At 39.0% G+C, this 22,532-nt stretch overlaps 1 protein-coding gene across 11 annotated transcripts in view; it reads left to right on the top strand.

Annotated features, from left to right (window-relative positions):
• The window catches only part of ACACA (acetyl-CoA carboxylase alpha), a 243,255-nt gene that overhangs the window by 14,961 nt on the left and 205,762 nt on the right, over positions 1-22,532 (top strand). For all 11 annotated transcript variants that reach the window (XM_047708298.1, XM_047708296.1, XM_047708299.1 and 8 more), the window contains one exon: positions 2,735-2,987. In XM_047708298.1, coding sequence (XP_047564254.1) covers positions 2,735-2,987 — 253 coding nt within the window. The remainder of the gene's footprint in view (positions 1-2,734; positions 2,988-22,532) is intronic.

Below are 22,532 nucleotides of genomic sequence, written 5' to 3'. Positions count from 1 at the left end.
TTGTCCTTCTCTACCTTTTTATTTCCTCCCTTTTTTTCTCTTTTTAAATGATTGGTTTTCTTTCCGCTTTCTGGAAGTGACTATCTTAATAAAATTTGGAGACATTTAAAAATTATTTTAAAGAAACCTAATATTCCTAGGGACGAATGTATAGTAAATTTAGATGTCAAGTTTTTCCTGTTGCATGCTATTTTTATATTTGATTCTAGTTTTTTAAAATAAAAGTTAACAGAGGTAATCTCTAACTCACTCGGGAAATATCTAGAAGTAATTTTTTTTTTAGCATTCTTGGCAATTTGTTATTACTCTTTTATTCTTCTAGCAGAGTGGTTCTCAGATTTTTAGGACTTGTTAAAATATAGATTACTGGGTCCCAACCTGTAGGTTCTGATACGGTTAGTTGCTCTGTGGTAAGACCCAAGAATCTGTACTTTTTATTTTTTTATTTATTTGACAGAGATCACAAGTAGGAAGAGAGGCAGGCAGAGAGAGAGGGGGAAGCAGGCTCCTTGCTGAGCAGAGAGCCCGATGTGGGGCTTGATCCCAGGACCCTGAGATCATGACCTGAGCCGAAGGCGAGACTTTAACCCCCTGAGCCACCCAAGCGCCCCAAGAATCTGTACTTTAAAGAGGTTCCCTGGTGATGCTGGAGCTACTGCTGCTGGTCTGGAAACTACACTTTCTGAGAACCACTGCTCTATCATTTACACTGTTTTTCTTTGTATATGAATAAGCTCTGATTCACAAATAGCATTAAGAGTGGTGCACTTATTGTTTTAACATGTTTAATGGTGATTTCCCAAACATTTTAAAATCTTGATGTTTAGTTATCTAGTGTCAAAGAACACTGCTTTTTACCTACTCTTGTACTTTATTTATTAATATAAATTTATTGTCTATTGATATACCATCTCTTACAGCGCCTTGAAATCAGTATTGGGAATACTGCTTTCTAAATTAAAGTTGCTAGGCTGCGAGAGGTTCAATACTAAGTTGACATGTAGTTCTGAAGAGTTTTCTTAATAGGATTTTTTGAATGACAGAATAAATACTGTTTCTTTTAGCTTTGGTTTTTATTGTTCTTGTGGACTTTGCACTGTTCTGGTCTTTGTTAATTAGTTTGCTAGTAGTTGGAAATATTTAATTCTGTTTTTTTTTTTTTAAAGATTTTTTATTTATTTGGCAGACAGAGATTACAAGTAGGCAGAGAGGCAAGTGGGGGCTTGGGAGAAGCAGCCTCCTTGCTGAGCAGAGGGCCCCATGTGGGGCTCGATCCCAGGACCCTGGCATCATAACCTGAGCCGAAGGCAGAGGCTTAACCCACTGAACCACCCAGGCGCCCCGAAATATTTAATTCTGACTAATAAGGCCCTATACCTAGAAAACTAATACTTACTGAGATGACCGCTCCCTTATTTTAAGTAGAGATCTTGAATTTGATAGTACATTCTTTTTCTCCTTATCGATGTCAGCACATTAGGGCCAAGAGCAGATGTTATTGGGTGAATTTTTAACAGGACAAAGATTTTCTTTTTCTTTTTTTTTTTTTCCTTTTCCTTTTTTTTTTTTTTAAGATTTTATTTATTTATTTGACAGAGAGAGATCACAAGTAGGCAGAGAGGCAGGCAGAGAGAGAGGAGGAAGCAGGTTCCCTGCTAAGCAGAGAGCCCGATGCGGGGCTCGATCCCAGAACTCTGAGATCATGACCTGAGCTGAAGGCAGAGGCTTAACCCACTGAGCCACCCAGGCGCCCCAAGATTTTCTTTTTCTATTAAAAAAATATACTATCTGGGATTGAGCCCCGTGTCGGGCTCTCTGCTCAGCGGGGAGCCTGCTTTCCTCTCTCTCTCTGCCTGCCTCTCTGCCTACTTGTGATCTCTGTCAAATAAATAAATAAAATCTTAACAACAACAACAAAAACCTATCTGGAGTTTAATTTAAAGCACATACATATATATATATGTATATCTCAATGTCAGCATATTTATCAATGTCAGTATATTTTATGCGTATATATTTATATAAAAATACACTTCTGTAGACTTCACAACCTGTCAGTGTACTATTGGAATGAGGTGATAGTTGTATAGTTGACTCTAAATACCTAGTCTGAAATGACCGTGACTCTCTGGAAATCTTTTCCTGCATTCTCCCCAGTACTGACAACTGAAGTCACAATATCATGAGCAGCTTTCACCTACTGCAGAGGTCTTTCCCTTGATCATAATTATTTTTTGGACATTACCAAATTGATAAAGAGATTGGGAATGGCTTATAGTTTTTTTTTTTTTTTTAGATTTTATTTATTTGACAGAGAGATACAGTAAGAGAGGGAACACAAGCAGGGGGAGTAAGAGAGGGAGAAGCTGGCTTCCCGCTGAGCAGGGACCCCAATGCAGGGCTCAGTCCCAGGACCCCAGAATCATGACCTGATCTGAAGGCAGATGCTTAATGACTGAACCACCCAGGTGCCCCTGGCTTATAGTTTTTTGAGAGAGATTCCTTTGAGGAAGAGGAAGCTAATTTTAATTTTTTTTTAGGCATGGTTATCGTGATCTGTATTTTCCTTTCTTGTAGAAAACAGAAGCCGTGAAATAGAATAGCCAAAGAAACTAGTTCTCAAACTACATGTTGCTTCCAAGTGCCAGTTGTAGTACATTAGGTATAATCTATGGTTGTCCTTTGATATAGGTTATTATCCATAACCTGCTTTTCTCCCTCATTTTCCTCATAGCTCTGAGAGCTCATTTTGAAGGAATAATGGATGAACCATCCCCCGTGGGCAAACCTATGGAGCTGAACCAGCATTCCCGATTCATAATTGGTTCTGTGTCTGAAGATAACTCAGAGGATGAAATTAGCAGCCTGGTGAAGCTGGATCTGCTGGAGGAGAAGGAGGGCTCTCTATCACCAGCTTCTGTTGGTTCAGATACACTCTCTGATTTGGGGATCTCCAGCCTACAGGACGGCTTGGCTTTACACATGAGGTAAGACAAATTTAATGCTTTCTTTATCTAACATGACCTTTTGGTTTTGCTGATTCTGTTCTGGAAAGAGCAAGAATAATTTTAGCCAAGATTGTGCCACCTTTAACTGCATCACTGGACTTGAAGCTTTGATGAATAAATGTACTTTGCATGAAGTGCAGTTTTCTTTTCTTTCTCTCTTTCTTTCTTTTTTTTGGACGTGCAGTTTTCAAAGTGTCTTTTCCTAAATGTTCCTCTCAGCTTTTTCCTGTTCTTTCTACATACTTGGTCTTTTAGTGACATCTAGTCAGTGAGAGGTTGAGGAATTTGGTTTCTGTACTACTTTGACTAATGTCATAACTATCTTAATGGGTGATAGGACTTTTTGCAGGATTGCTCAAATTTATAGTAATCTATCTTTGAAGTGCTTTATCATGTCAAAAAGGTATATTCTATTTCTAGCAGGGTCAGTCCTCAGTAACAACCTGTGGCAGGAGCAAAGGGTGATTATAGACCTCTCCTTTTTCTCTAAAAATGGAATTCTTTACATGTAATTGAGAATGTCAGTAAATAGTAACGCTGGATTATTCTTATTTATTGATGTTTGATTATACAACCAGTATGGGATATATTGACCTTTGGTCATTTGCTTTGCATTTCTTGAATTAAAGGGCCTGGATTAATGGTTCTTGGTTTTCACTGTATATCATAATCACTGTATGTCATAATCGCTTAAGAAATGAGCGCCATCTCCAAAGGTTCTGAATCATTTGATATTGGCTTGGTTTGGAGCTGGGGCATTTTCTTTTTTTTTAAAAACTATCCAGGTCATTCTAATATACAGCCAGTGTTGAGATGATAGGTCTGGCAGAGATAAACATTAATTAGAGTGGCTGTAGGTGTTATTATCTTGGTGCTTCTATTATTGATGGATCATAAAATAATTAAGCTCCTTTTTATATATTCAAGATATAGACTGTATGGTAAAATCCCACATTGGCTCTGGTTGAATGTGACTCTCCTGGGACTTTGGGGTCCTTGCTTCTGAACGATGAGGTAGTAAGTTGGTGGTCACCCCATTTAGCTATGTGGAGGTGAGAAGAAAAGAGTTAAGCCAGTTAATTATGTTTTATATCAGAGATTCCTAGAACTGCAATGAACCAGAGAAATAATGTAGCCTAATAGCTTTTCTTCAAGTAGATGAGAGAACTGAGGCTTAAAGAGGGGCAATAACTTGCGTAAGGGTGAATAGCCAGAAAACTGGAATTCAAAGTCAGGTGCCCTGATTCCATTTCAGTAACTTGTCTACTCTACTTCCCTAACAACAAAAGTGTCTTAATTATTTAGCTATTTCAGACAAAGTTGGTTTTCAGGAGTTGATGAATGAAGGATTTTATCTAATCTCTGGGCTAAAAGGGGAATAGAGGGCAGTATTTAGTGGCAGATAAAAAGGGTTAAGTCTTTTTTTAGAGGTCAAGTCTTTATGTAAATATTTCTTATAACTTTATAGTTCATTGAATGGTTGACCTGAAGGCTAATACTGGTGGTGATATCTTACCCTTTGAGGTCTTTGTAAATGTGTGAAGGTTGTGATTGGTGGGACTACAGGGGATCCATTCCAAGACCCCAGTGGATGCCTGAAACAGCAGGTAGTTCTGAACACTATATATACTATGTTTTTTCCCTACACGTATATACCTATGTTAAAGTTTAATTTGTAAGTTAGGCACAGTTAAAAGATTAACAATAATAACTAATAGTAAAATAGAACAGTTATAACAATATGCTGTAATGTTATGTGAATGTAATTTCTCTCTCTCAAAAATCATATTAAACCAATTTCACCCTTCTCCCCTCACCAATCTCATCATTTGTGTGAGGACGTGAGAGGACAAAATGCCTAGGTGATGAGATGAAGTAAGGCGAATGATGTAGGCATTGTCACATAGCTTTAGGCTACTGTTGACCTTCTGATGCTGTGTCAGGAGAAGGGTCATCTGCTTCTGGACAGCAGTTGACTGTGGGTAAATTAAACCTTGGAACGTGAGGAACCACGGATGAGGGAGGTCTACTCCTGTTCACTTGCATTTAAAGGACAGAGTACCGATGATTTTAAACCTTCTTCAGTGTACTAGATAATCTCACATAGCCAAGAATTGTCCTCAAAATGTCATAATGCCCCTGTTGAGAAAGACCGGGTTAAATCTAAATCCTTAAAGCCACACAGCAGCTTTAGAAATTTGTCCAGTTTGAGACCATGTGAAACACACTGTCCATTCGTTGGATTAGGAAATTGTGTTTGGCAATGGTGACATAAACACCATTATAGGAAACTCAGCCAATGATTTGCAAGGCAGCTTGTAGTTGCCAAATTGTTCTCAAAGTCGATGTTTCTTATTGCAAAGACTGTGTGGTCTGTGGTATGAGTGCCTGAGAATTTTTTTGCCATCCCTACTGTTGCACACTCATGCCCATAGCTCATGGAGGAGCAGTGGATTGAAGTGTGTTCAGTGGCCTGGGGAGGAGTTTGCGCCTGCTTCTCAACTTTCTCAACTACCAAATGTTCCAAAATAGAACACATGTTTTCCACTGATCCATTTCTAAGTCATTTGTGGATGTGGTATCCTTGGGGTTAATTTAAATTGAGTCAGATTCACTTGATATTGGAGAGATCTCTATTCTTGTGTCTGCCACCAATTAGATATGTGACCACAGATAATTCATAAAAATAATCTCTTTGGACTCATTTTCCACATCTGTGAAAATGAAGATACTGGTTCAGATATTCTTTTTCACTCTTTGAACGCAGAGTTAGAGATTGGTTGAGTTCAGGATTACCTCCTAAATGAATAATCTAATCTTTTACAGACCTTGTAGATTAAAGGGGCAGGTGCATTCCTAAGAGGTGTTTACTAGAGCTCATCTAAAACCAAGTAACATGGGGTGCCTGGGTGGCTCAGTGGGTTAAAGCCTCTGCCTTTGGCTCAGGTCATGATCCCAGGGTCCTGGGATCGAGCCCCACATCGGGCTCTCTGCTCAGCAGGGAGCCTGCTTCCCCCTCCCCTCTGCTTGCCTCTCTGCCTACTTGTGATCTCTATGTGATAAATAAATAAAATCTTTAAAAAAAAAAAAAAACAAGTAACATGACTGCCATAGGATAGGGTGAGAGTGGGCCTCTCAAGCTTAGGTCTTGGTTTTTTATGCTAACTGAGAAGTCTAATGGGCATGATGGATAGGCAGGACTAGAAAATAGACTGTTATAGAGATGGAGATGACTTACATTACATATTTTGAGCATCACTGAAGGAGAATCACTTTCTAAGCTTTATGACCCCGGGGCACCTGCCTGGCTTAGTCAGTAGAGCATGCAGTTTTGAGCTTGGGGTCATGAGTTCAAGCCCTGTGTTGGGTGTAGAGATAATAAAATTGATCAGTCCAAGCTTTACGACCCAAACTTTTGAAATTAATACCCTAAGAAAGTAGTTATAGTAAGAAAAAGAAAAAAGTAGTTATAGCTTGGTGGGACTATGTAAGCTTCATTGTAGACACTTGTGCCTTGGCTTTTTATTTTTGGATAGGGTCAGCTAGGGATTGATCCATCAGCTAGGCTGATATATTTCTGAACCTCATTATTACTATTTAGTTGAATATTTGAGAAGAAAGACTATTTTTTAAAAAAACATTTTATTTATTTGACAGAGAGAGACACAGGGAGAGAGGGGACACAGGCAGGGGGAGTGGGAGAGGGAGAAGCAGGCTTCACAACGAGCTGGGAGCCAGATGCGGGGCTTGATCCCAGGACCCTGGGATCATGACCTGAGCCAAAGGCAGATGCTTAACGACTGAGCCACCCAGGCGCCCTGAGAAGAAAGACTGTTGAAGACTAAATGTAGGCATCTTAATTTTGATATGCATGGATAATGACATCTGTTTCTTGTGGGATGCTACTTGAAGTCAGATTGTTCTGAATATTTACAATGCAGTATAAATCCAAATCACCCCACAATCATGCTGTCAGCCAAACAAAGATTGTATCAGTTTTGTCAACTAGTATACTGAATTCTTGGTTGAAGTCCAGTTGGAAATAAGTGAGCCCCACAATTGGGTTTCTCTTAAGGTAGTATGATTTCGTTAAATCTTTTTTATCCTATAATTCATGTTATAGTATTTGAAACTCCATTTCAGTTTTCCCTTAAACTTCTTAAAATAAATGCCCAAAGTATCAAACAGCCAACATTTTATGCTTAGCAAGCATGTTTTTGGTGATTTCATTTGAGAACAATCTGTAATTGCTGTTATTTTCTTATATAAAGTCATCATTTGATGCTCTATAGCTGGGTTTAAGACAGTGGTTGCTGCTTTGGTAGGACAGAGATTAAGTTCACTCAGGAAGGGCTTATTGAAGGTGAGCTACATTACTATCTCCTTTCTGGTCTAGAAAGAAAAGTACTTCATCAATATCTTGGAAAATTTAGAATCCAGGTATATGATTGCCAAGAAGTGTTTTTGACTCTTCAGAAGACTCTTAAGTAGAGTTTTGAAGCTATTTTGTAATTAGAAATGACCTGTACAGTTTGTCCAATGAGGGGCGCCTGGGTGGCTCAGTGGGTTAAGCCTCTGCCTTTAGCTCAGGTCATGGTCTCAGGGTCCTGGGATCGAGCCCTGCATTGGGCCCTCTGCTCAGCAGGGAGCCTACTCCCCCACCCCCACCCCGCCTGCCTCTCTGCTTAGTTGTGTGATCTCTCTCTCCCTGTGAAGTAAATAAATAAGATCTTTAAAAAAAAAAAAAAAGTTTGTCCAATGATACTAGTCGTGGAATACAGACAGATAATATACTGAGTTGCGGATCATCTCCTAGATACCACATTTCTGGTCATAGACCTTTTGTTTTTTTTTAAAGTCGGCTTTATGCCCAGCGTGGAGCCCAGTGCAGGGCTTGAGCTCATGACCCTGAGATCAAGACCTGAGCTGAGGTCAAGAGTTAGACGTTTAACTGTCTGAACCACCCAGGTATCCCCTGGTCATAGACTTTTAAAAAACACAGAGGGAGGTGGGTGGGGGGATGGGTGTAATAGGTGAAGGAAATTAAGAATATACTTACTGTGATCAGCACTGAATAATGAATAGAATTATTGAGTCACTGTATTGTACACCCAAAACTAATAGAACACTGTACATTTAATTATATTGGCATTTAAAAACCTATAGAGCTGTATGGACCTTCATCCAGAGGAAATAGCAATGAGGTGAGATTCTGAGAGGATCTGTGAGAGGCTTTCAGCTTTTGCTCCTGTTGGATTAAGAAGGGAATTTAGAAATTTAGGGGACAAGGATAGTGAGAGAGAAAGCTGATGTATTGCTGCTACATCCTATCTTATTTTTCACATTATCTGTGAGAAATGGCAATCTTATTTTCTCAGTGACTAATTAGAATAATAATAGTAATAATTGATAAGTTCATCAAGTGCTTTACTGTATGCTAGACACCTCCTGTTCTTTTTTTTTTTTTTTAAAGATTTTTATTTATTATCTTGACAGAGAGAGATCACAAGTAGGCAGAGAGGCAGGCAGAGAGAGAGAGAGGATGAAGCAGGCTTCATGCTGAGCAGAGAGCCCGATGCGGGGCTCGATCCCAGGCCCCTGGGATCATGACCTGAGCCGAAGGCAGAGGCTTAACCCACTGAGCCACCCAGGCGCCCCACACCTCCTGTTCTTTATGTGGAGTGCCATACTTAATTTTTACAACAACCTCATGAGCTGAATAATGTACTGTCATTACCCACAGTTTATGGATGGGGAACTGAAACACAGGTTAAATCATATGCCCAGGGTCACACAGCTAACTGGGTATTGAATCCAGTCAGAGCCCATACTGTCAGTCACGATGCTAAACTGGAACTCTGGGTGTAATAGATACGCTTTTGTTCTCTTTGAGTGGTTTTCGTCTAATTAAATGTTAACCTTTTAAAAAGAGAAGTTGGGGTGCCTGGGGGGGGGTTCAGTCAAGCCTCCGACTCCTGGTTTCAGCTGAGGTCATGATTTCAGTGTTGTGAGATCAAGCCCCTTGTTGAGCTCTGTGCTCAGTGCAGGGTCTGCTTGGGATTCTCTCTCTTCCCTTCCCCTCTGCCCCTCCCTCTGCTTGCATGCAGGCTCTCTCTCTCTCTCTGTCTATAATAAAATGAATAAATAAAATCCTTAAAGATATAGAAGTCAGAAAATATTGAAATTAGAAAATATATTTCTAGGGGCGCCTGGGTGGCTCAGTGGGTTAAGTCTTCTCTGCCTTTGGCTCAGGTCATGATCTCAGGGTCCTGGGATTGAGCCCCGCATTGGGCTCTCTGCTCAGCAGGGAGCCTGCTTCCCCCTCTCTCTGCCTGCCTCTCTGCCTACTTGTGATCTCTGTCTGTCAAATAAATAAATAAAATCTTTAAAAAAAAGAAAAAATATATTTCTAAATACTGCTTTATTGAAGAAGCTGTAAAAAGGGGCACCTGGGTGGCTCAGTCGGTTGAGCCTCTGCCTTCGGCTCAGGTTGTGATCTCAGGGTCCTGGGACCAAGCCCCGCATCGGGCTCTCTGCTCAACAGGGAGCCTGCTTACCCCCCTCCCTCTCTGCCTGCCTCTCTGCCTACTTGTGATCTCTCTGCCAAATAAATAAATAACATCTTTATTAAAAAAAAAAATAGAAGCAGTAAAAAAAACCTAGAAACAAAACACAAGAAGGCAAAAATAAAGCCTTATATATCCCCCACCCAGAAATTACTCCTGCTAATACCATTGTATAGTCTTCTGGATCCTTTTCTATGTGTATATAGATGCATATAATATATATATGCATATAATAAAAATATGCATCTCTTTCTACTGAAATGGGATCATCCTGTATATACTGTTTTATAATCTGTGCTTTTTTTGGGTCAGTAATTCCCAATTTTCTATTTCAATAAATTTTCATCTCCTTTACTATACACACCATATTCCAGTCTCTGCAGTTGACTCCAAAATGCTGGTTTATCCAAACAGTATTCAATCTAAGACCACAAGGGTGTATTCTGTCTCTTAAATTTCCCAATATTGTATTACCACACCCCCTATTTTTTTTTTGTGACAGTGCCTAGCCATTTGTTTAAAAGGAAATCATGAGGGACGCCTTGGTGGCTCAGTTGGTTGGACGACTGCCTTCGGCTCAGGTCATGATCCTGGAGTCCTGGGATCGAGTCCCGCATCGGGCTCCCGGCTCCGCGGGGAGTCTGCTTCTCTCTCTGACCTTCTCCTTGCTCATGCTTTCTCTCACTGTCTCTCTCTCAAATAAATAAATAAAATCTTTAAAAAAAAATAAAAGGAAATCATGAAAGTATAGAGCTACTGGTAAGAGTTTGGTGGTATAGAGAGAAATGGAAGGAAAAGTAAAGGATAATTTACCATTTGCATTTTTTACAGTTATAGCACTTGTAGCAAAGCAATGTAGTGTTGCACAAATGATATTTTAGTGAATTTTATAATCAAAATTAAAGTGGACATTATAAAATACAGTGTGATTTGATCAAAAGCTATGAAAGACAAAACTAAAAGATAAATATGAAAGATAAAACTAAAAAAGTTTTAGCTGTGTATGTTTTTATTTAACCTGGCAAGAAATTCTCTTTCCTTTTTAGTCTCTCACTTTAAACTCCTGAGTTTGAAGTGATTCTGTTTAAATCCAATAATAGAGGTGAAGTTAAATATCTGCAGAAGCTTTTGGAAAAGTAAAATGTGCCATACTATGTAATATGATATTATTTATTATGAAGAAGTGCTCTCGTGAGGTAAAATTTTTTGACAGGAAAAACCTTTTTAAGTCTTTTTTAGCATTTAAAACTTAAGAGATTTAGTTTTGAAATTTGAAATTTGAAAGGCTTTAATTATAGTACACATATAGTGTCAATGTTATAATTTAGATGTTAAGAATAACCATTATTGAGAAGATAGGAAATTTTATTTTTCCTTCCTATCTTTGGCTCATCTATCTCCAGGCCTTTGGTTCTAGTTTTGAGTTTATATTATAGCTTTGCTTGTAGTTGGGCCTGTGAGTGTTCTTATGGTTTGGCTTTCTTCACATTTCTCATTCAGCTTCCCTGAGCTTTCTCCCTTCCCCCAGCAGCTTTCCAACCCCTTTATTCTCAATGCTCCTTCCTTGATATTCTGAGGTTCCCAGTTGCCATGGTGCCTCAGAAGTGAGTAGACAGAGAAGGTCATTATGAGATCAGCAACTTGCTACTCTTTTTTTGAAGGCAATAGTTTGCTCTGTTTCCCACCCACTCTTTCCATTCAGAAAACAGGAGCTGTCTGTGTATGTATTATAATTTCCCAGAGTTTGTTCTGTAAACGTAGCTAATTGTAGAAATGAAATTATGAATATGGTAAGTAGGGCTCAGGATGGCCACTTGACAGTGCTTATTATTTTTATTCTTCTAGTGTGATCCACACATTTCCCCCCTCCTTTCTTCTGTGAACATAAATTTACAAGTAAAGTTTGCATTTACTACTTTAAAATTTTAAAATTGTTAGATATATACTTAAAGAAAAGTTGAATATCCAAAAAGCATGTAGAAATACAAACAATCCAGAATATGATTGTCCAGTGATAATTGCTATTAATATTTGATGTTTCTTTTGGTGATTTTTACCCCGTAAAGATAAATTTCATTAAAAAACACATACATGGATATCATAATGAATACATGGTCCTGTTTTTTGCTTTTTTCGTAGAACAGCACTTTCTCACATCATTAAAAGTCTTTTGTAAGCTGCATTTTTTTTCAGCTTTTCATTTGGAAATAATTTTAGATTTACAGAAAAGTTACAAAGACTTAGCAGAGTTTCTGTGTATCATTCACTCACCTTCCACTACTATTTATATTTTCCATAATCATAGTACATTTATCTAGAGTTGTCAGTTGTAGCAAATAAAAATACATGATGCCTAGTTAATTTTGAATTTCAGATAAACGATGTATTAAAAAAAACACTGCTGCAAATACTGCATTAGACATACTTTCGTAAAAAATTATTTGTGTTTGCCTGAAATGCAAAATTTAAGTGGGCATCCTGTATTTTATCTAGCAACCCTATATTTATTAAAATTAAGTAGTTAACATTGGTACAATACTTTAAAGCAAGCTACAGATTTTATTTGGTTTTCGGCTCTGTCTCCACCCTTGCTAAGAGAGATCTACTGGAAGATTCTAATTCCTGAGCTTTTCCAGTGTGCTGCAGTGGAATCATCCTTGTTTCTAAGTGGCTTTTCCTATAGTAGGCTCTTTGGTCTCTGAGGTGGTTACTTCTTAACCATCCACTTTCTGTTTTCTGCAATTTTTTGACAGAAAATATCTGTTGGGGACTCCTTTCATTTCCTTTGTTCTTATGTCTTTATGCTTCTTTTGTTATTTTATCGTCATTTTTGTGTGCTTTTGACAGAGAACAGTAGACCAATGCTCAGTCTGCTACTGTCACCTTCTTCCATTAGCTTCTTACTCTATTGCCGTTGGCTTCTGCTCCTACCACTTCTCTGAAACCACGCTTAGAAAACTCACTGGTGACCTCCTCATGGGCAGAATTTGACAGTGTTGACTTTTCACTCATTCTTCCAACTACTTCTTATGTTTTATTAACACTCTCTCCCAATTCACCTTTCTGATCCTTCCTTCTCAGGTTCTTGAATAGGCTTGGCTTTTTTCACATGCCTCTGAATTGTTGATTTTCTGCAAAACTTCCTGGCTGTAGCCTTCTTCTCTTGGGCTACATCCTCTCTTTTGATCTACCTTAATTAACAACACTGCCTTTCCTCTGGTCTCCCCAGCCAGAAATATGGGTGTTGTGTGAGAGTCCTCTCTCCTCCCCACCTCACACCTAATTAGGTATGTTTATTGATGCTATACCCTAATAAATTTTTAAAAGATTTTATTTATTTATTAGAGAGAAAGAATGAGCGGGGAGAAGGGGAAAGAGGAAGAAGGAGTTCCAGGCTCCCTGCTGAGCAGGGAGCCCATTGTGGGGCTCAGTCCCAGGATCCTGGGATCATGACCTGAGCCAAAGGCAGACACTTAACCAACTCAGCCATCCATGTTGAGTAGTTCTTGAATCCATGCCCTTCTTTCCATGGCTACTGCCATTGTTCTTTTATTATTTGGATTATGGCAATGTTATTTTAGCTCTTCTCTAGTCTCTTTCCCCTGTCAGTATAATAAGCTCCACATGACCATTGGAATCTTTCTGAATGGTAAACTGATCATCTCATAGCATTACTTCAGTTGGTCCCTTTTACCAGTAGTATATTTTGGTGTCTAGCCAAACATCGTGCCGAGTTCTTAACAATATTTCCAATACAAAGAGTTTTCATAATTACTATGGTGGGCTTGTTGAGATCTCTAAGGGTTAATAATGTCTCAGATTTGTTTGAACTGGGTTTCAAAGGAATGAAGAGAAAACCGGCAAGCAACAGAAGTAAGTACATGTATGTAGCAGGAACACTAGTGATGGTAGGGTTGGCAACATGTGCAAAGCTACCAGACTGAGATATCTAGCATGTTCAGGCGATTGTAGGTCATTGAGTATTACCAGAATGTAACAGACAGTGTGTTGAGTGTCGCGGAAGAAGAGGCAGGTAAGAAAAAGGTGAGATCATTAAGCATCATGCCTGTCACACTACAGACATATATAAAATGGAAAACAGTATTTAGATTTGGCTGTGCAACAGAGTCATCTGTGGAGCTTTAAAAAAACCTGTCCCAGACTGTATGAATGACAGTTTGTGGTCACAGAGCTCAACAGTCTACATGCTAATACTCTCCAGGTGAATCTGGTATGAAACCAGAGCTGAGAACCACTTTCTCAGAGTTTAGAACAGTGCCTGGCATATAGAGTATGCTTAGTAAATGTTTGGAGCATTGAAATTAAAGTTGTGCAGGTAGATTAGATCACTGTGAGGGAGAGTTTATAGGTAGAAGGGAAATGTGTCTTATGGAAATGTCTGGTTTGAGATGGAAGGAAACGGGAAAAAGAAGGCAGGAAATGATCTGTAAGCTGGAAGGAACATCCAGGAAAACCAAGGAAAAGATCATTTTCAGGTGGAAGATGTAACCTACAATGTTGCAAAAGCTTTAAGCGATAAAAAACTGAGCAAAAGCCCTGGAGTTAGTACACAAGAGGATCTTGGGGTGAACAGCTTTAGTAGATGGCAAGAGATTAAGTCGGGAATAAATGGTGAAGGAATAGTAATGTCAACAGTGTGTGTACCCTTTATGAAGTTGATGGCAAAGAAGAAAATAAAGCAGTTACTTGAGGGCATAGTAGGATTTCTCTCTCGTCTTCCCCTGCTATGTTTTCTTATTGGAATGCCCTTGCCCTGACTGTTGAAATTCCATTCATCCTTTCAGGTCATCACTTTTAAGGATCCTTCTTGAATGCAGTCTGTGCTGTGAAATTTTCCTTACTCCTTGGGCTGTTTTGTTTTTCTCTTCTGGTTATTCGGCCTTCATTTTTCACAGCAACAATAGCATTCTTTCTCCATTGTCCTCAAACCATAAGTCCCCCTTAAGTTAGCCCCTGTCCCTTCTAGACATACTTTGAATTTGTAACTTTGTGTCCTATTTTCTAACTTTCTGTCACACCAGAAATTCTTCCTTCCAACACCTAATTTCAAATTTACTTGTATATTCACTCATATTCTCATGTTTCCTTCTTGTTACAAGGACTTCTCAAGATCCTCCCTCCTTTGGTCATTCTCTTCTTCTTTACATTTTAAGTATCTTTTTTTTCTACTAAATCATTCCCATTTGCATTCAGGCATTCTCTGACTCCCGTCTTTATAAAATCCTTCTTTGATAGCCACACTCCCTTTGGACCACTGCTGTAATTGTCCCATGTCATGGCCAACATTTTTGGAAGAGTTCTAGGAACTTCCTTGTCTCCCATTCCTTCTTCAAGCTGCACTAGTCTGTACTCTGCTCGTGAAACAGCTCACACTAAAAATCATCGGTGACTATTATTAATATTGCTAAATTCAGTGGGTGGTTCTCAGTTCTCATCTTTTCAGGCCTCTCAATAGCTCTATACAGGTGATTACTTTTTCCTTGAAATACAGTCCTTCTCTTTTCTGCTGAAGACCATGCTTTTTTATCTTTCCTCCTATGTTCCCCGGTACTCTCTCTAATCTCCTTTGCAAGCTCTTCCTTGTTCTTTCTTTCTTTTTTCTTTTTTAAGATTTTATTTATTTATTTGGCAGAGAGGGAGAGAGGGGTAGCACAAGCAGGGGAGCAGTAGGCAGAGAGAGAAGCAGTCTCCCCACTGAGCAAGGAACCCAGTTGGGACTTAATCCCAGGACTCTAGAATCATGACCTGAGCCAAAAGCAGATGCTTAACGGACTGAGCCACCCAGGCATCCAGGGCTCTTCCTTTTTCATGTTACTTCCAGTAGTTAGTCCTGCTTGGTCTTGGACCTTCTTTTCCTTTCACTTGGTATACATTTTCTTCCTATACAATCTCTTCCCTTTGCTATTGTATATATACCAGTGACTCCCATTATTTATGATATCCATCCCATATGTTCAACTGTTTATGTGAAGTCTTTACTAGAATGTGAATCGACCCGAACTTTTTCTTTCAAAGTAAGCTATATGCGCAGTGTGGGGTTTGAACTCACGACCCCGAGATCAAAAGTTGTGTGCTGTATTGACTAAGCCAGCCAGGCACCCCTTAGACCTGAATTCTTGATTTCTCCCATCCTCAATAAATATGATCCTTCTGTAATCTTCCCCATCTGACTTATAAATATTGCCTCTGGTCACTCTACTTAAGTCAGAAACCTGGGGAATTGCCTTTCAGTTCTGTTGATTCTGTCTCCAATATTTACTTCAATACATTCACTTGCCATCACCTTAGTTTAAGCCTTAGCCGGTCAACTCTTGTTTGGACTTCTAGAATGCTTGCTTAGCTGGATTCTCTGCTTCCTGATTTCCCATTGTTGCACACAGCAGAAGATACTAGAATTCTTAGCTTGACTTCCTGGGGCCCTGAATGATCTGACTGACTTGTCCGCTTCATTATAACGATAGTTCTCCACCCATATTGGTCTTTCAGTTCCTCTGGTGTGCCAGTCTTTCCTGTCCGAGGGCCACACATGCTTGTTTTTCTGCCTGGATTCTCTTTTACTCTTCCAGTGATTACTTGAGACCCCCCCCCCACTTTTTTTTAAAGCTTCAGATTAAATATCACTTCCTCAGAGAGGACTGCTTTTATTATTCATACTCTTTCTGTTCTTCTTTCAAAGAACATGTCACAATTTATAATATTTTCATTGGCATATTTATTTGATTGCTTGTCTCTATCACACTGTAACTAAAATGAAGGCAGAGATCATATGTGTTTTGTTTGGAGTTGTATACCCAGCACTTTCTATAGCATATAGTAGGCACTTAATAGGTATTTGTTGAACACGAGGGAGAGCTAGTAAGATTGGCCAGGGGCAGTCACAAAGGCAATAGTATTTTATTTTTATTTTATTATTATTTTTTAAAATTTTATTCATTTATTTGACACAGAGAGAGAGAGATCGCAAGTAGGCAGAGAAGCAGGCACAGAGAGAGGGGGAAGCAGGCTCCCTGCTGATCAGAGAGCCCAATGCGGGGCTTCACCCCAGGACCCTGAGACCATGACAGAGGCTTAACCCACTTAACCCAAGGCAGAGGCTTAACCCACTGAGCCACTCAGGCGTCCGGTAATAGTATTTTAAATCATGTATATATAGCCCATCTTTTTAGTAGATTAAGATAATTCAGATTTCTGTTTCTTCTGGGTGGAACAGAAAATGATTTTTGAAAGGATTTATCAGTTGAATCTTAATTTTCAAATTTATTGGCATTAACTTTGTAGTGAGTTCCCTCTTCATCACTCCTGATACTGAGCTAGCATTTTCTCTTACTCTTTTTTTTTTTTTTTTAAAGATTTTATTTATTTGAGAGTGAGAGAGTACAAGCGGGATGGTGGGGGTGGGCCCCAGAGGGAAAGGGAGAAGCAGCCTGACATGGGCTCTATCCCAGTACGCTGGGATCTTGACCTGAGCAGAAGGCAGGTGCTTAACTGACTGACACACCCAGGCGCTCTGCATTTTCTCGTATTCTTAGTAAGTCTTAATAGAAGTTTATTATAATTGGCCTTTTCAAAGAACCAACTTTCTTTTCTTTTCTTTTCTTTTCTTTTTATTGTACATTTGTTTTCTCTTTCACAGATATCTGCTATCCTCTTTATTCTCTTCTTTATACTTTCTTCAGGTTTAATTTGTTTTTTTTTTCTAGTCTTTTGACAAAGGTGATTATCAGCCCTTTCTTTTCTAAGCTATGTACTAATGATTACAAATTTCCTCGAAGCTCATCTTTAGCTATATCTCACGTCTTTTTTCAACATTTTATTATGAACAATTTTAAGCATATAACATAGTTGAGAGCATTTTACAGAGAACGCCTAGATTTTACTCATCGCCTAGATTCTACCATTAACATTTTCTATACTTGGTTTATTATTTATCTATCCATTTCTGTATCTCTGTATCCATTCATCAGTTCATCTTATTATATCCCCTAAGTTTTTTTTTTTTAAAGATTTTATTTACTTATTTAAGAGAGAGAGAGCATGAGATGGAGGAGGGTCAGAGGGAGTAGACTCCCCGCTGAGCAGGAAGCCTGTACCCAGGACTCATCCTGGAACTCCAGGATCATGACCTGAGCTGAAGGCAATCACTTAACCAATTGAACCACCCAGGAGCCCTATATCCCCCAAGTTTTGATGTGACATATCTTTATTATCATTCAGTTTAAGATATTTTCATTTTTTTAAAAAATATTTAATGTCAGAGAGAGACAGAGAGAGCGAGAACAGGCAGACAGAGAGTAGGCAGAGGTAGAGGGAGAATTAGGCTCCCTGCCGAGCAAAGAGCCCGATGTGGGACTCGATCCCATGATGCTGGGATCATGACCTGAGCTGAAGGCAGCTGCTTAACCAACTGAGCCACCCAGGAGTCCTGATATTTTCTTATTTTCATTGTGATTACTTTTTAATTTTTTGAGATATGATTGACACATAACATTGTATTGGTTTTAGGTATACAGCATAAAGATTTTATATTTATATATTGTATATTTATATACATATGTAAAATTTATATACTTATATAATGAAATAATTACCAAAATAAGTTTAGTTAAGATCCATCACCGGGGCACCTGGGTGGCTCAGTGGGTTAAAGCCTCTACCTTCGGCTCAGGTCATGATCTCAGGGTCTTGGGATTGAGCCCTGCATCGGGCTCTCTGCTCAGCAGGGAGCCTGCTTCCTCCTTTCTCTCTCTGGCTGCCTCTCTGCCTACTTGTGATCTCTGTCTGTCAAATAAATAAATAAAATCTTTAAAAAAAAAAAATCCATCACCACACATAGTTAGAATTTTTTTCTTTCTTCTTGTGATGAAAATTTAACATCTACTCTCTTAGCAACTTTTAAATATACAGTAATACACTATTTGTTAACCATGGTAACCATCCTGTACATCATATCCCTAGGACTTATTTATCTTATAATTGGAACTTTGTACCTTTTGACCGCCTCCACCTATTTTGCTCAACTTCATTGTGATTTTTTTTTTTTTTTGGACCCAAAATTATCTCGAAATGGAGTCTAATTTCAAGACACTGGCTATAATAGTAAAACCACTTGGGCCTATTTTAGTCATTGATTTTTAGTTTAATCCATTTTACTCAGAGGATATACTCTAGGTGGTTTCAAATCTTTGAAGTTTGTTGATACTTTATGGACTCACATATGGTCAGATTTTTTTATTAATCAGTTTCTGTTGTATTTATTTATATTTATTTTTATATAAGCTCTATGCCAACATGGGGCTTGAATTCACAACCCTGAGATCAAGAGTCACATGCTCTCCTGACTGAGCCAGCCAGGCATCCCTAGCATATGGTCAGTTTTTTTTTTTTTTTTTTTTTTTAAAGATTTTATTTATTATTTATTTGACAGAGAGATCACAAGTAGACAGAGAGGCAGGCAGAGAGAGAGAGGGAAGCAGGCTCCCTGTCGAGCAGAGAGCCCGATGCGGGACTTGATCCCAGGACCCTGAGATCATGACCTGAGCCGAAGGCAGTGGCTTAACCCACTGAGCCACCCAGGTGCCCATATGGTCAGTTTTGATAAAGTTTTATAGCACTTGCCATGTATGTGTATTTTGTGGTTGTTATAGAACTCTGTATATGTCATTTAGTTTTTCAGTGTTTTTCCTCAGTATCTTGGACTTTTTTTCCCCCGTTTGTCAGTTGGTAAAACTAGAATAAAATATCTTGCTTCTAGAATCTTGTAAATCAATAAGAAAAAGGTATTTTAATGTCTTCTTTTTAATGGAACTATAGTTGATGTACAATATTACATTAGTTTTAGATGTACAACATAGTGATTCAGTGTTTATATATATTATGAAATGAACACCACCATAAGTCTAGTTACCATCTATCATACAAAGTAATTACAGATTATTGACTCTATTCCCTATGCATTCCTATGACTTATTTATTTTGTAACGGTAAGTTTGTACCTCTTAATCTCCTTGCACTTATTTTGCCCTTCCCACCAATCTCCTCCCCTCTGGCTACCACCAGTTTGTTTTCGGCATTTATGAGTTTGTTCTATTTTAGTTGTTTTGTTTCTTAGATTCCACATATAAGAGAAATCATAAGGTATTTGTCTTTTTCTGTCTGACTTATTTCACTTATCATAATGCCTTCTAGGTCCGTGCATGTCATTGCAATTGGCATGATTTCATCCTTTTTTATGGCTGAGTAATATTCCATTGTCGATGTATATCGCATCTTCTTTATGCATTCTTCTGTTGATGGATACTTGTTTCCTTATCTTACTGTAAATAGCACTGCAGTAAACATAGGAGTGCATATATCTTTTCAAACTAGTGTTTTTGTTTTCGTTGGGTAGATACCCAGAGGTGGAATTACTGGGTGGTATGGTAGTTCTATTTTTAATTTATTTTTAAATTTTTCAATCTATTTTTAATTTTTCTAGGAACCTCCATACTGTTTTTCCATTTTCCATTCCTCCCATCAGTGCACAAGGTTCCCTTTTCTCTGCACCCTTGTCAATACTTGTTATTTCTTTTTCTTTTTTTTTTTTTTAAAGATTTTATTTATTTATTTGACAGAGAGAGATCACAAGTAGACGGAGAGGCAGGCAGAGAGAGAGAGAGAGGGAAGCAGGCTTCCTGCTGAGCAGAGAGCCCGATGTGGGACTCGATCCCAGGACCCTGAGATCATGACCCGAGCCGAAGGCAGCGGCTTAACCCACTGAGCCACCCAGGCGCCCCTATTTCTTGTTTTTTTTTTTTTTTTTTTTTAAAGATTTTATTTATTTATTTGACAGAGAGAAATCACAAGTAAGCAGAGAGGCAGGCAGAGACAGAGGAGGAAGCAGGCTCCCTGCAGAGCAGTAAGCCCGATGTGGGGCTCGAACCCAGGACCTGGGATCATGACCTGAGCCGAAGGCAGCGGCTTAACCCACTGAGCCACCCAGGCGCCCCTATTTCTTGTTTTTTAATAAGAGGCATTGTAGGGGTGCCTGGATGCCTCAGTTAGTTAAGTGTCGGCCTTCAGCCCAGGTCATGATCCCATGGTCCGGAAGGGTGAGCCCTGCATCAGCCTGTCTGCTCAGCAGGGAGCCTGCTTCTCCTTCTACCTGCCGCTCCCCCTGCTTGGGTGCATACGCTCACGCGCGCGCTCTCTCTCTCTCTGTCAAATAAACAAATAAAATCTTAAAAAAAAAAGTCATTCTGACAGATGTGAGATGATAATCTCATTGTTTTGAGATTTGCATTTCCCTCATGATTAGTGATGTTGATGATCTCACATGTCTGTTGGCCACCTGGATGTCTTCTTTGGGAAAATGTCTACTCACGTTCTCTGTCCACTTTTTAATTGGATCATTTGGGGTTTTTTGGTGTTGAGTTGTACAAGTTCTTTGTATACTTTTGCTGTAATTACCCTCATCAGTTACGTCATTTGCAAATATCATCTTCCATTCAGTAGGTTGCTTTTTCATCCTGTTGATGATTTCCTTGATATTTCCATGTCTTATAAAGACATTTCAGCCCAATAGAAATATGAGGAAAAGACTTGAATTTTACAAAAGAAGATATCCAAATGGCAAGTAAGCTTGTTAACAGTATTCAATATCATTGATCATCAGCGATTTGTGAATTAAGATTCCAATGGATTAAGTGCCACCCCAATTAAAAAGGTTAATATTGGGACACCTGGGTGGCTCAGTTGGTTGAGTGGCTACCTTCAGCTCAGGTCGTGATCCCAGCGTCCTGGGATCGAGTCCCACATCGGGCTCCTTGCTCAACAGGGAGCCTGCTTCTCCCTCTGCCTGCCATTCTGTCTGCCTGTGCTTGCTCTCTCTTTCGCTCTCTCTCTCTGACAAATAAATAAATAAAATCTTTAAAAAAAAAAAAAGGTTAATATTGAAAGACTGACATTGCTCCCTCTATTGCTGGTGGGAATGTAATTTGGTGCAACCACTTTAGATAACTGTTGGGGGTGGGGTGCCTGGATGGCTCAGTCGGTTAAGCATCTGGCTTTGGCTTGAGTAATCATACCAGAGTCCTGGGATCAAGTCCCACATCTGGCTTCTTGTTCATCAGTGAGTCTGCTTCTCCCACCTGGTCTCGTGCTCTCTTTCTCACTCTCTCTCAAATAAAATCTTAAAAAAAAGTAGGAAGCTATTTGGGTAGTATCTTTTATTTTTATTATTTATTTATTTTTAATTTTTTTAAAAAAATTTTATTTATTTATTTGACAAAGATCACAAGTTGGCAGAGAGGCAGGCAGAGAGAGAGGAGGAAGCAGACTCCCTGCTGAGCAGAGAGCCCAATGTGGGCTCGATTCCAGGACCATGGGATCATGACCTGAGCCAAAGGCAGAGGCTTTAACCCACTGAGCCAGGCGCTCCTGGCAGTATCTTTTAAAGTTAAACATACACATACATACTCTATCAACATCTTTTAAAGTTAAAAGTTTTAAAGTTAAAGTATCTTTTATTTTTATTTATTTATTTATTTATTTATTTATTTTTTAAAGATTTTATTTATTTATTTGACAGACAGAGATCACAAGCAGGCAGAGAGGCAGGCAGAGAGAGAGGAGGAAGCAGGCTCCCTGCCGAGCAGAGAGCCCGATGCGGGGCTCGATCCCAGGACACTGAGATCATGACCTGAGCCGAAGGCAGGGGCCCAACCCACTGAGCCACCCAGGCACCCCTTAAAGTATCTTTTAAAGTTAAAGATACACATACTCTATCAACAAGCAAGTTCACTCCTAAGTATTTACCCAAAAGAAATGAATGCATTTGTCCACCAAAAACCAAGTACAAGGATGAATATGGTCAAGATTCATAAAAAACTCAAATGTCCATCAGTAGTAGAATAGATAAATTATGGGATAGCCACACAATGGAATACTACATAGCAATGAA

This window comes from Lutra lutra, chromosome 16 (assembly GCF_902655055.1).
Source record: "Lutra lutra chromosome 16, mLutLut1.2, whole genome shotgun sequence".
NCBI lineage: Eukaryota > Metazoa > Chordata > Mammalia > Carnivora > Mustelidae > Lutra > Lutra lutra.
Note: the sequence above shows the minus strand (reverse complement) of the source record. Positions and strands in the feature narration are given on the sequence as shown.